The sequence below is a fragment of the Arvicanthis niloticus genome, chromosome 14 (genome assembly GCF_011762505.2).
Source record: "Arvicanthis niloticus isolate mArvNil1 chromosome 14, mArvNil1.pat.X, whole genome shotgun sequence".
Lineage (NCBI taxonomy): Eukaryota > Metazoa > Chordata > Mammalia > Rodentia > Muridae > Arvicanthis > Arvicanthis niloticus.
This window is the reverse complement of record NC_047671.1, coordinates 21,400,712-21,415,577: the sequence shown is the minus strand read 5'-3', so window position 1 is coordinate 21,415,577 and position 14,866 is coordinate 21,400,712. Positions and strand designations below refer to the sequence as shown.

General features: G+C 44.4%; 1 protein-coding gene across 2 annotated transcripts in view; it reads right to left on the bottom strand.

The window, feature by feature from the left end:
- Positions 1 to 7,055, bottom strand: part of Ptpn2 (protein tyrosine phosphatase non-receptor type 2) — a 53,194-nt gene extending 46,139 nt beyond the window's left edge. For both annotated transcript variants that reach the window (XM_034518200.2, XM_034518201.2), the window contains exon 1: positions 6,871 to 7,055. In XM_034518200.2, coding sequence (XP_034374091.1) covers positions 6,871 to 6,939 — 69 coding nt within the window. In that variant the 5' untranslated portion in view covers positions 6,940 to 7,055. The remainder of the gene's footprint in view (positions 1 to 6,870) is intronic.
- Positions 7,056 to 14,866: the final 7,811 nt, after the last annotated feature.

The window sequence follows — 14,866 nt, the reverse complement described above, 5'->3', positions numbered from 1 at the left end:
AGACATGAGCAGGAGGTATTAAGCAACAGGGGAAAGAAGCAACAGGAGAGCAGTTGTGCAAAGGAAATTTCATTCTAGAGGCCTCAAGGGGATAAGTGGATACACACCTTTCCAAGAAGACCATAGTGGGGGAGGGAGAGAAGATGACATGGGAAATGAAGCCACAGAGGTAACCCCAGCGGTTTTGAGGCAGAAGGGCTGAATTTCACATGTGGGCACTGGGAAAGCAGGGCTGAAGGAGAGAAATAACTGTGCTTCACTTCAGCTACTTCTCCCCATTCTTCCCTTCAAGTTAAGTTCCTCAAACAGCTACACTTCTCTGCACACTTCCAACTTTGTTCCCAGCTCTGCAGGACTGTAAACCTGAAGTGCCCTTTAAAATCATCTGCTCATTTGGCAGCACAATCCAGTGAGCCTGTTCAGCCTCGATTGCATTTGCTCCCCCTGTAGCTCGTGGCCCTGTAGACAACTCTCCAAGTTCTTCAACTCTCCAAGTTCTTAGACAGCTTTTCTTCCCTACTTTATTAGTTATTCTCTCCAGTCTTCACTGCAAGCTTCCTTCCTCCACTTTTAAAAACACTGCTAGCAATCAAGAAGACATCCTTAGCCTTCAGTATTTCCAAACCATTTATATGTTACCTGGGTAAAATTTTTTTGTTTTGTTTTGTTTCTTCAAGACAGGGCCTCACTATGTATCACTATGTAGGTCAGACTGGCCTTGAATTTATGAAGACCAGCCTGCTTCTGCCTCCCAAGAACTGGGTGAGATCAAAGGTATGTGCTACACACCTGGCTAGCTGGATAATCTTGCTAAATAGGGCCTAGTCATCTCAAACCTTAAACACAACCTATATGCTCATATTTTTTAATTGTATGTATAAGCTAAGTCCTCTCTTCTTAACTCTACACTCAGTTATTCTAGTATCTTAAAAGTAATTCAATCACATCTACTTTAACTTGGTGCTTTCAGTGAGGGAAGGGCATGCATGCAAAGGCACAGAGGTCAAAGGACAACTTCAGGGGTTGATTCTTGCCTTCAATCAAAGTGATTATTGAAGCAAAGTCTCTGTGCTGTATACTCCAGGATAGCTGGCCTGAGAGCTTCCAGATGATTCTCCTGTCCCTTCCATCTTGCTAGAATTAAAGATTGCACCACTGCATCTGCATTATTTTTACTGGGTTTTAAATGAATGCAGGTTATCAGGTTTGTACAGAAAGCACTTCAATTTGCATAGCCATCTCCCAATTTGCATAAACCATCTCCCCATACATACTTCAACTTTTCAACCCGGTTTTTCCTCTATTTCTCTTGCCTCAGCCTATATTCCAAGGCTTAAAGTTCAGCTTGACTTGACAGATTTCTCCGTGCTGTCTACACTTAGCCCTAAGTTATCTAACCAACATGACCTTACTAAAAGTAAAAATAATACTGAAGATTTCAATTTCCTTAGTGAGTCTCTATTAAGGATCTCCAACAGCCTCAGGCTCGGCCTTATTCTCCTGACACTTCACGCTCACAGCAGGCCCAGCCCCAAAAGACACTCCTAAGCAGTGGATGGATGATCTGACTTCCCCACCCACACTATTCCCCCTGGAACACTAATTTTCTTCCACTCCCCTTATCTTTTCTTAATGGACAAATCTGCCTTTCAAGACTGTTAAGCACTCCTTTCTCAAGAAACTTCACTATTGGGGTGGGAGAGATGGCCCATCAATTAAAAACATGGCTGCTTCTCCAGAGGACTAAGGTTTGATTCCCAGCACCCACATGGTGACTCATAAGCATCTGAACTCCAGTTCCAGGAAATCTGATGCTCTCTTCAGGATTCCTCCAGCACTAGGCACAAACATGATACACAGAAATACACGCAGGCACAAAACACACACACACCAAAAATAAGCTGGGGGGGGGGAACCCTACTTTTTGAGAAATTGTTCCACAAATACTCATTCACTCTGCATCCTTTACTTAATGCTAGCTTTGTTCTAAATAAACACTTCTTAAGTCAAAGTTTTAAAACCTTTTTATGTTTCCATCACAATTTCATACATGTATATATACAATGCTCATCTTGTTTTCTATCCAATCCTCTTCTTACTCTCCCTCTTGTTTCTGAGATCAGGTTAACCTCAAATTATGTACCCAAGGATAACACTGAATTTCTAATCCTTCTGCTTCTACCTTCAGAGTGCTGAGAGTCCAGGCATGCATCATTACAAACCTAATCTTGCTGGAGTTTGAACTAGGGCTTCATGCAGGCCATGTCAGGCCTTGCTTTCACATACGAAACAAACAAATTGTTGTGTAGGCCACACCGCATGCTGGCAGAAAACAATGTGAAGTCAGTTCCCTCCTTCCACTGTACATGAGTTCCAAGTAGAGCACTCAGGTTGCAGAGCTCCGGTTAGCACCTTTACTTGCCGAGCCCCGCCAGACCCCTCACTTCCATGATTTTATTTGCTTAGCCATTTACTTCCTCTAACCAGGTTGGACCCTAATGAGTAGTACTGTCTTTAAACAGTTATTTTCAATGCCAAATACTAGCACCCAACACTTATAAGTTTGAGAACATATGACCTTCACATTATGATACTGACACACTACCAACCATACCAAGAGGTCAACAAAAAAGCAAAGTATGAACTTCTAAAGAGGTCCTCAAGACTCAGAGAATTAGTGCCTTGACAGCACAGACGTTGTCAGCAGCCTTCTCTGTGGAATGTGAAATGGATGCTCCAAGATACTAAGAAAGCATTAAATCTAAACTGGTCCTGACTTGCTTTCTATTATTAGCTTCAGTGGCTCCTGACTTGCTTTTACTGTAACACCAATGTGCATAGTATGGTTTTAATGCTCTTGTGCTTGAAAAGAAAGTGCCAGCACAGAACTACTATTTTGCCTAAAGATCTTGGGCACGGTGTCTATGGAGGGATTCTGAAAATACAAGTAAGTGTATTTTTGCCTGTATTTATTTTTTCTGACATTTACTTATGAAGGCTATGTGGGCATGTGGAAGTCAGGGAACAACTTGCAGGAATCAGTCATCTTCTTCCATCATTCGGGTACCAAGGATCAAACAGTCAGGCTTGGTAGGTGATATATGCTTCTCTGAATCATCTTGCTATTGACAGTCCTATATCTTTTTTTTTTTTTAAGATTTTATCTTTACTCTTCTTTAAAGATTTACTTATTTTATATATGTACATACAGTCACTGTCTTCAGACATACCCGAAGAGGGTATCAGATCCCATTACAGACAGTTGTGAGCCACCATGTGGTGGCTGGGAATTGAATTCAGAACCTCTAGAAGAACAGTCAGTGCTCTCAACCACTGAGCCATCTCTCCAGCCCCTTATCTTTACTCTTAATTGTGTGTAAACATATGTTTGTGCACAGGACTGCACTCCTCAGAGGACAGAAGATATCAGATCCCCTGGCACTGAAGTTACAGGCAGTTCTGAGCTACCTAATATGGACACTGGGAGTTGTTGAATTAGGGTCCTTTGCAAGAGTGCTCCTAACCCTTGAGCCATCTTTCCAGCCCCCAAACTCTTGCTTGTCTTTTGAGACTGGGTCTCTCATTAAACCTGGAGCTCACTGCTTCAGCTCAGCTGGCCTGCCAGTGAGCTCCGGAGATCTGCATGTCTCCACCTCCCCAGCACAAGATTAGAGCCACATCCCTGGCTTTTTATGGAATGAGGAAAGATCTAAACACAGGTCTTCATGCTTTCACTGCACAAACTGAGCAAATAAGCCAGCTCCTGGAACTTCCAATTGTTTAAGATTACATTTTATTTAACTTTGCTATTGTGGGTAGACACAAAAAGGCAGGTATATAGAGGTCTAAGGACCGTTTGTGAAAGAAAGGTGGTTTTCTCCTTCCTTGTGACTCAGAGGACTGAGCTCAAGTTGTCAGGCTGGGCAAATGTTAACCCACAGAGCAACCTTGCCAGCAAGATTTTTAATTTTTGACAGAGTCTCAATTTCCCCAGGCTGACCCAGAACTCCACAGGTAGTTGGAGATGACCTTACACTCCAGATACTTTCTGGAACCACACCCTAAGTGGTAGGACTAAAAAACATGCCACTAGGACTGGCTTTTGTTTATTTAGATTTTTTTTTTTTTATTTCAACGAAAGATTTTACTCCTTAGTCCCAGGTGTCCTAGAACTCACTATGTAGCACAGGCTGGCTTAACACTGAGAAATCATTCTGCCTGCCTCTACTGGGGTTAAAGGCTTGGGCCACCAAAGCCCAGCTGCAGGCTAGTCTTAAATTCACAACAATCCTCCTGCTTCAGCCTCCAAATTGACAGGTTACAGGCTGAGCCACCATCCAGCATTAGTGCTGTTTTTGCATGTTAAGTGAGATCATGACTTTCACTGACTTCTCAAAGACATTAATGACATACATGTATGCACGCAATTAAGCCACGTGTTGGCTTTTCCCTATATTCCTAGCAACTGGGGGACTAAGGCAGAAGGATCATCACAAATCCAAGTCTAGTAGTAAGTTATAGGCCAGTTTGTGATACTAAGCAAGACCTGGTCTCAGAAAATAAATACGTTAGGCTAAATTGAGTTGTACTATCAACCCTTGTTTTTTAAATAATAATAAAAATAAAAATAATATTTAAAAAATATTTAAAAAATAATAACTATTATTTTGTCTGCATAGGTACCATGTGCATAACTGGTGTCCCTGAAGGCCAGAAGAGGACTTTGGATTCCCAAGAACAGGAGCTAGAAACAGTTGTGAGCTGCTTGTGGGTGCTAGAAATCAATCTGGAAGAACAAGCCCTATTAACCAAGAGCCATCTCTCCAGTCCCCCTCCCACCTTTATGTATGTATCTATGTGTGTGTGTATACATATATACATACATACATGATCTTACTATGTATTCCTGGCTGGCCTGGAACTATGTAGACCAGGCTAGGCTAAACTCAGATCTGTGCTGGACATGGTGATGCATGACTTTAGTCCCAGCACTTGGGAAGCAGGACAATCTGAGTTCGAGGCCAACCAAGGCTTCATAAGGAGACTATGTCTCAAAATCAAACAAATAAAATCACTTCACAGACCTCCCTCTACCTCTTAAACTTTGGGATTAAAGACCCAAAGTACCACCCAGCAATTTTCCTTCTTGATTCAGTACTTCTTTTGTCATTGGCATTTTTGAGGCAGCAGTCTCTGCTAAAACTAATGCAACCATACAAAAAGAGACCTGGAAGTTCACACACACACAAATCCACTAGAATTTGCATTTAAGATTTTCTACAGAAATTTCTTTCCAGAATTTTGACACTGGTAGTTAGACTAGGACTTAAAGGCCAGCCTGGGCTACAATGAGACAGACCCTGTTACAAAACAATATATAGCATAACACAGATTCTACACGATCTCCAGGACCCAAGTGGTATAGAATCAAATTCTGAAAGTTGTCCTCTGGTCTCCACATAAAGCAATGATGATGATGATGATAAAAACTAGAACCTATTCTAATATACGATGAATATGGCACATGAGGGTATTTAATACATTTCTTACTAATGTGTTTAAGAAAATCTGTCAGAAATAGTGGCACACACACCTTTAATCCCAGCACGGCAGAGGTGGAGGGGGTGATTTGTGAGTTCAAGGTCAGACTGGTCTACAAAGCAAGTCCCGGGCCACCAAAAGTTATAGACTGAGACCTTATCTCAAAGGAGGATGGAAGAAATAAGTCCTAAACAAAAAGAAATTTTACTGTCAGCTAATTAAATGGAATAGTGAAAACCCAGCATCATCCAGAGCTAAAAGAAAGAAAGCTTTCTAGCTTCTTTCTGTACTGTAGTCATGAGCCAAAACATAAGGAGACATATTTAACAATTCATCAATCACTAAATTTGATCTTGGGTAGACGTTAATGATTAGCAATGAATCATTTTTAAGGGGAGAAAGTTTTGCCTGGATTAAAAGGTAGCCCACACGCTGTAAAAAGGTAGTCACAATCGTTGATAGTAAAGATGACTTTAGTATGAGCTAAATAGGTAAGGTTATTCTCTGGTGACAGAGCAAGGAGTTGGCCTATAGACATGTGGCCTCTTTTGGACCGAAAGAATTGTTGGTTACTTTGAGTGTTACTACTATCGGTGCACTCATTTGGGAAATGCACCCAACTGCAAAGCTCATATAAAGATCTGTGGTGTACTACATATACATCTATAAAGTATGCCTAAGCTAAGGAAATTCTAAAGAGGACGCTACTTTAATCAACGATAATACAACCAAAGCCTCTGTTGTTCCGGGAAGCTCCAGAAGATGACCCGCTCTCCCGGAGAAAGTAGCCAATGAAAAGACTGGCGATCCCCGAGCCCTCAGGAGCTCTCACCGCTGCTTCAGCTCCGGCTCTGGTGTCGCCACAGGCCCCCGGAATACCGCAAGTGGCCGAGACCCCGTGAGACCCCGCTTTGCCTTCGCTGGCCCCGATCAGAGGGCTCTCTCGCCCTTTTCTCTGCTCCGGCTACCAGCGCGCTCCGCCACCAAACATCGGCTGACGAGAACGCGGTTAGCGAGGGAGCCGGAGACCGTCCCCACCCCGCGCCGGGTGCCCCTCGACCCACCACCCAGCGCACCACACGCCGAGGCCGGCCGGGCAGCCAGCAGGCGCCGCTGTAGAGCCGCCTTCAGAACCAACAGCCTACAGCCGACTCGGAGCTTCCAGTCTAAAGCCTCACAGTGGTGAGGACTGTCCGCGCAGGCGCGCCCCTGACGCGGCCCGCGCTCGCCACTTCCGCCCGAGCGGGAGGCGGGGGAGGTGACACGGAGCCGGCAGGCGCGAGCTCGGATCCTCGGAAGACCGGGACGCCGCGCGGGCCTGAGACTCACCAAGTATAGCGGCTGCCAGCGACACTGAGCATCCAATTCCTCGAACTCCCGCTCGATAGTAGCCGACATGGCGGCGGGGGAGCGCGAGCGGAACCACCACAGCGGACAGGCTCGGGCCCCGCTCTATCCGGGGAGAGCGCTGGCACTGTGGCGCATGCGCGCTCCGCGCCCCGCCCCGCCCCCACGTTGAGCCAAGCCGGCCTTGGGGAAAGTACCTGGAGCGTCGAACGTCAGCGCGCCGCCTGGGCGCCGCGTGGGTCGGACGTCGTGGAGGAGGCGGGGCTGGCGGGGGGCGTGGTTCAGAGACTGCCCAGGTGGGAGGGGCGGGGCCGGGCTCCACCCTGGAGCTACGTTGGACTGTGTCTAGCCCAGGACATGAGAAAGTCCTGGAAAGTCTTTGGCCAGCTCTGTCTTCCTCGCCGTTCCAGTTCTCCTTTTCTCCTTAGTCTTCAAGATTTTTCTCAACTGCAGTATCTAAGTTCTATTTAAATACCATATAGGTTAGTCTAATGGCCTGTGTCCAACTTTGAAGCACATTATTAGGGTGATGTCAATCTCAAGTTTCGTGCCAAACAAATCGCTATAGGAAAAGGAAAGGCATTTAGGAGAATGTGTCTGGTTTAGTTTAGAGTATAAGTCACAGCTCCAAAGTTAGTGTTGTCTGTTCAAAGCACATGTGAGTCCCCTTCTACATAACAAGGGCCTGGCTCCGGAAATCGTTTTGCCTCAGATTTAAGATAACTCAATGTTGGTGAACTCTTGTGCTTAAAAATCTTACCATCTGATAATCTTAAGAGATGAGAAAAATGCTTCTGGGCCTTTTGGCCAAGATCAAATGAAGGACTGTGAAGGGGTAGGGAAGCATGAGGTGTGTTGTCCACTATTGAATTTAAAATTTTATCTACAGTTAACTCGGTTCTGGAATTAGGAATTCAGTGAAGCCCTGTGTTCAACCCCAGCTCTGAGCACAAAGAGCAAAGTCCCTAAATACAGCAACTCCATATCTCAGTGTCTATCCGCTTACTTGCGCAGCAGCCTCATGGGGCTAGTGGCCACTGTGGGGTGGAAAGCCCAAGTAGAATGTGTCATCAAGGAACATTCTTTGGCTTGATGGGTTGCGGTTGGGGTTGGTTTTTATGGTTGGTTAGTTGGTGAACTCTTGTGCTTAAAAATCTTACCATCTGATAATCTTAAGAGATGAGAAAAATGCTTCTGGGCCTTTTGGCCAAGATCAAATGAAGGACTGTGAAGGGGTAGGGTATTATTTTGAAAAGATCTCAAAGACAAACCCAACCTCCAAGCTGTGGTTTCCACTTCCAAAATAAACTCGGGGCCTCGCATATGCAAGGAAAATGCTCTTACTTAGCTATAACCCCAGCTTCCTTCCTTCTTTCTTTCTTCCTTCCTCTCTTTCTTTTCAGTTTAGGCTGACTCATTGGCTCAAAGCAGTGGGTACCATTTCAGAAGATTGGTGTGGCTGTTCACAACCATCTGTAATTCCGGTCCCAGGGATTTGATGCCCTCTTCTAACCTCCACAGACACCAGGCACACACTTGATGCACATACATGCCTGCAAAATAATCCTGCACATAAAGGTTATTCTTTTTTAGATTTTTAACTTTAGGGTTTCACTAAGTTCAGCGGGCTAGTCTTGAACTTGTTCCGAAACTGAATCAAACCTGTGCTTATAATTCTCCAAGTGGCTGGGATTATAGGCCTGGCTTGTGTGGCTTGTGTTTCATTTTGTTTTGGTAAGGTCTTACGTTGTAGTCTAGTATGGTCTTAAACTTGATACCCTCTTGCCTCTGCCTTCCAGCCACTAGGATTATAGGCTTGTATAACATATTCCTGACAACATTACTGTATTTCTGGAAGGATTAACAAGCTGTTAGTCTAACTAAATCAAGCAGCAGACTTACACAGTCATCCAGTACGTGCAGAGTCCACAATGGCTGATAGCTGGTAAAGGGAAAAATGGGATGGTGTTGTCCACAAGTGGGGCTCAGCTCAAAAGGGCCAAATGTATTGTATGTCTCATTTACATGAAGTTGAAGAGCATAGTAGTGAGTAATGCTGGGGTGGCCAGATGGTCGAGGGGTATTGGTTTTTCCAGAATCCTGAGGATATTTTACGTCTTTAAGTACAATATTGTACATAATATACTCATATTTTGTGTATATTAATAAATGAACTGCATATGTAAGACTTTTTTAACTTTATGCCAACCTCAATAAAATTATAAGGTTAAAATAGTTCTGGCTATTTTACTTAGAAATGGTAGCCACATAGAGTATCTCACTTTGTATTTAATAGGTTAATGCTACCTCGTGAATATAACAAGATTGTGACATCTCCAAAGCCACACAAGGCACTTTGATTCTCTGAAGTTGCTAGCAGCTACAGAGTACATCTATGACCTACATGGGATTAAGACAAGGACTCTACTTTATTTTGGACTCATAAAATGTATCTGATGCTTAGTCCTACAAAATGGCCCTCTGCACTTTGACCTGGGCCCTCTATCTGCTGGCTTCTGTTAGGCTGGTTAAGTATCTTACAGCAACACTATTGATTACCCACCTGATATGGTGGTATATGCCATTAATCTCAGCAGTCTGGAGGCAGAAGCAGGAGATCACTGTGTATCTCTGTGTAAACAAGGCCAACCTGGTCTACATAGTGAGTTGTAGGCCAACCAGAGCTACAAAATAAGACCCCTGGCTATACATGGTAAGATAACTTTAATCCCAGCACTTAAAAAGCAATTGGATCTCCGAGTTCAAGGTTATACAGAGAAACCCTACCTTGCAATAAATAAGTAATTTAAAAAACAAAGACCAAATATTATGGCCTGGAGAGTTGGCTCAGCAGTTAAGAGTACCTGTTATTCTTGCAGAGGACCCAGGTTCAATTGTCAGCACCAGGTAGTGACTCACAACCTGAAGCTCCAGCTCCAGGAGATCTGACACTCTCTTCTGACCTCACACACCAGCCATGTGTCCAGCACACACATGCAGGCAAAACATTCACACACATAAAGTGGACCTTGCTTTTTTCCTTGATATAAACAAGCAAACAAAAAATCTTTCAATCAACTAGGTTAGGGGGCCCTGACTGCACCCCCCCCCCCAGCATCCAGGCATGAGGATTAGAAATTTAAGGCAAGCTTAAGTCATCTGAGACCCTATCTCAAAATACCATTGAAAATATCACTGAGTAATTCCCTAGCTCAACCACAGAAATATGTTGCAGTCTCTCAAAAGCATTATCATTCATTTGTCCTAACATCTGAATGAGCTGCCTATCTTTGTTTGTTTACTTTAAGCTCCAAATTTTCCTTATTGTCTTTATTCTATTTATGCACTCACTGACACAGGTCTCGTCAGGAAGTGCTTGGAACTTACTGTGTAGACCAGCCTGGTTTCAACTCAGAGAGATCCTCCCTCCTCTGCCTTCTGAATGCTGGGATTATAAGGTCTTTTGCTACTTTGCCTGGCACAAAATTTCCTCTTTTTTTTTTTTTTTTGTTTTTTTTTTGTTTTTTGTTTGTTTGGTTTTGGTTTTTTGTTTTTGGTTTTTGTTTGTTTGTTTGTTTTGTTTTGTTTTTTGAGACAGGATTTTTTGTGTAGCCCTGGCTGTCCTGGAACTCACTCTGTAGACCAGGCTGGCCTCGAACTCAGAAATCTGCCTGCCTCTGCCTCCCATGCGACCACTGCCTAGCAGGTGGTTTCCTCTTTTTAAAAGCTCTTTCTATAAGAATGCCATGGACCCTTTGCCTGCTGATACCTTTTAAAATTTTGTCAAGAGAGGGCAGTGGTGAGACATTGCTGGAGTAAAATCAGTTTCTGGGCTCTTTTGCCCCTCTGAAGGGTAACCTTACATTGCAGCAGCCAACAGTCCCCAGTACCCAATGCCATCCCAGTACCCTATTCCTTGGGAGGTTTTGCAGCAGGATATATTCAGTGAGACATTTGTCCCATGAGCAATTTGCAGCTTGGATGCCTGGCAATGAGATCTAGAGAGTGGAATGGGGGCCTTTCCAAAGATGCCTTCCTAGAACCTGTGAATGTGGCCTTCCATGGGAGAAAAAAAAATGGCTTTTAAGATGTAATTAAAGTAAGTGATTTAAGATGAGATCATCTTAGATTATGGAGGTGGGGGGAAGAGGGTGGGGGAGAAAAGGCCATGTTAAGACGGAGGCATAGATCCAATAACCACAGGAACACTTGGAGCTCCAGAAGGTGGAAGAAACCAGGTCAGGTTCCATGCTGAACCCCTAGAGGAAGCAGAGGCCTGCTGACCCCCAGCCATGGGTTGCTGGCTTCTACGTTGGTGAGAGAATAAACTGCTGAGTGGTTTTGTTTGGTTTTTAAAAACATTTTCAATGAAACATGTAGCCTAGTCTGGCTTTGGGTACCAAGGCTACACATATGCTAGCTAAATTGCTGTTTCCTTGGGCCACCAAGATCCTGATTTGTTCTGACAGCTAGCTGCAGGAGGTTTTCAGCATGTTTTCCCAGTGCAGTATCACAGGGACTCATCCTCCATTCAGTGAACCAGAGGCAGTGCCTTCCCCAGAGAGGCCCTGTTTGCAGGCTTGCTAGGGCTAGAAGGGAGGGGCAGGAAGAATGCTCATTCTAGAACACTGGGCCCTCCTCCACCATTTATTCCTTACATCCTTTTAAATTCTCTAAACTTTTTACTAGCAAATCTTTGCTACGCCAACCCACTATACTTATTCATATATGTGTGTGTGTATATATATATATATATATATATATATATATATATATATATAGTGCACACCAGAAGAAGGAATCAGATCCCATTACAGATGGTTGTGAACCACCATGTGGTTGCTGGGAATTGAACTCAGAACCTCTGGAAGAGCAGTCAGTGCTCTTTTCCACTTAGCCATTTCTCCAGACTCACTTAAGTATTCTTTACAGTAGTTTCTTTCTGTTTAGATTATTGTATGGTTGGAACTGAGATTGTAGCTTAGTGGTAGATAATTTACCTAGCATGTTCAGGATCCTATTCCATCCCCAACACCACAAACAAAACATTACCTAGTAGTTGCTCTGTTCTAATTAGACATACTGACTAGGGGTGGCACTGGGGGCGGGGGAACTCATACAACTCTAAATTTAGCCAAGTGTGATGGCTTATGTCTGTAAATCTAGTGCTCAGATATCTGAAGTAGAAGAATTGTCTTGTGTCTGGTACCAAGCCTGTGCTATGTAGTAAGTTCTAGGTTATCCTGGGCTATAGAGTGAGACACTGTCCCAAAAGTTAATAAATGAACTGTAAAGTCAGCTACTTTCTTTCTTTTTTTTTAAATTTATTTTGAGATAAAGTCTCCTGTACCCCAGGTTAGTATGGAATGTTTTATGTAGCCAAGACTGACCTTGAATTCCTAATCTCCTTGCTTCTGTCTCCTAAGTTCTGAAATTATAGAGGCACACACACACCATCATTCCTGGTAGGTCTAGTAGAGGCAGGAAGATCAGGCAACCAAGGTCATCCTCTGCTTCATGAGGAGTTCAAAGCTACCCTGGGGGTCATGAGACCCTGTCTCAAGTAACTAAAAGAAAAAGCAAAGAAAATAAAATCAACGATTTCTGCTGAGCCAAAATGGCATTGACAAAAGCACATGGCAACAGCACTGGACAAATAGTGGAGCAAGGGCAAAGAAGAAATGTGAGGGAGGCAGTGGGCTGTGAGAGGCAGCTGGGTACCCGTCAAGCACAGGCCTCCTCCTCCCAAAAAAGGTATTTAACCTCAGGGCCTACCCTGAGAACACAGGGTATAGCTTCATCCATTTTCCACCATGACAATAAAGATCTTAAGACCATATCTTAAGACCTAGACTACCTCTTGTCTTTGGGGCCCACCACGGGGAACCATGAAGAAGGTCTTCAACTACCAAGCTGCCTTCTAACCTCCCTTCAATGACCTCTCTGTGTTGCAGCCTTGGGAGGCCACCAACTAGGGCTTGGTATCAGTCAGTTCCTGGCAGACCCTTGGCCAGGGGATCCCTAACACAAGAGCTCTGGCCCCCAAGAGGTCTCAGACTGTGTTTTCTCCATCCCTGGATATGAGTCATGCAGCTTCTCACAGCCCTTCGTGGAGTGAACTCAGTCGAATTTCCGATTCTCTGCCTCCCTGAGCCACAGCCCCAGCCCCTTGGGGCAGCAGACATACAGGACCCACAATTCAACCCAACAGGACCCATGCCCATGCTCACACTACAGCCCAACAACTGGTAGAGGACAAAACCAGCTTCAAGAATACCCCCACTGGATGCCCACAAAGACCTTCTCCATAGTTCCCCACAGTGGGCCCCAAAGACAAGAGGTAGTCCAGGTCTTAAGATACAGCCTTATGATCTTTATTGTCATGGCAGAAAATGGATGAAGCTATACCCCATATTCTCAGGTTGGACCTGAGGTTAAATACCTTTTGCAAGGAGAAGGGTCTAGGAAGGAATGCTTAATTGGCTACACTCTCTGGCCTTTAGGTATCTCATGAATATGGAGATGTCTTGAGGCCCTGCAACCTGTGTCACACCCTCTACCTGTGCTACATGACCAATGGCTACAAACCTCTCTGTGGAAGGGGCTGTTAGAGCTGTGGCTATGTGAAAGGAACCAGGGGGCCCAGGAGCAAGGCCAAACTCCTACCATTCCTTTAGGGTCTCTGGGGTTCAAGGCCTGTGCTCAACCAGGTACCCAGCTGCCTCTCACAGCCCACCACCCCACAAAGAAAGATCCCTTAGGCTCTAGAGAAATCTGAAAGTGGAGGAAGGTTTATCAAGCCACCAGCTCTCAGTGCCAAAGTAATGATTCTGACAAAGGAAGGATGGATGAAAGAGAAGGGTCAGGGATAGGCAACTGGAGCCAGTTCTGTGAGAGTTCCACTGTGTGTCAGACAAGTAGCAGTGACCTCTATGCTGTGGAAAGGCCAGCTGAACATCCTATAACCTTTGTGGCTCCACCCTCAGGATCAGTATGCTTACTCTGTAGAGACTGCTGTGGAACTTCACCCAAGAACCTGCCTAGCCTTTGCCAAAGTCACTCCTCTCCCAAAGCTTAAAAATGTGCTGTAGTGAAAACCTGTAGTGACCCAGGACTGAAGTCTGTCCTGGCATTGATAACATGACAAAGGTCAAAAAACTATACCTGTGCCACCGGGCACAGCAACAGAGGAACACTGGGAGACAGATTGTTTACGCAAAAGACCTCATTCACGAGTTGCCTGCTGATGTTGGATTTCCAGGAGAGGCTATGGTTTTTCCCTCTTCTGTTGGCATTAGATTTCCTCAGAGAGACATGATCATCCGGCTGTGAAGGTGCCTATACCAACTAGCTCGTTAGATATTGAACTAAACAAAACCGAAGGAAAAACACGGTAGTAGCATATGGTGTTTGAAAATCTTACCAATTATTTTAGAGATTCTTTTGTGGCTTACCAGATCCCTACTGACCCTAAGGGGGGAGTCAGCAGGAAGACAGTAGGTTCTGATCATGGCAGGCAACTCTCAACACACCCCAGTTCCAGGGAGATATTCCATTGTTTTCCATGTTGACTTCCTCTGAAACCAGAACATGCTGTGAAGGAAGATGTCCTGCTTTGTTATATCTTCTGTCCCAGGGTTTAATGGTCACAGTTAGATGACAAAACCACACACATAAGGCTTTCCAGAACTAATGAAGCTGTGGACCAAGCCAAGAATCCTGCTGAACCTGATATCCCCAGAGCCTTGCTTTGTAAAGACCTGAAATACAATTGCAAAAAAAGAACACAAAAGAAAATGGCCCTCTGTTATAAATCCACTGGATGCTCAGACTTTGCTGGCTCCAGATGATTCTAGGGGACTTTTTTGCGTTCTATCCTGCAACTGACTTAGGGGCTTTTCTATAACTTAGGGTTTGAGAAAGGAGATACTTTTTACTAGGAAGACATGCATATCCTTAAAATTTGACCTGCGCTTTT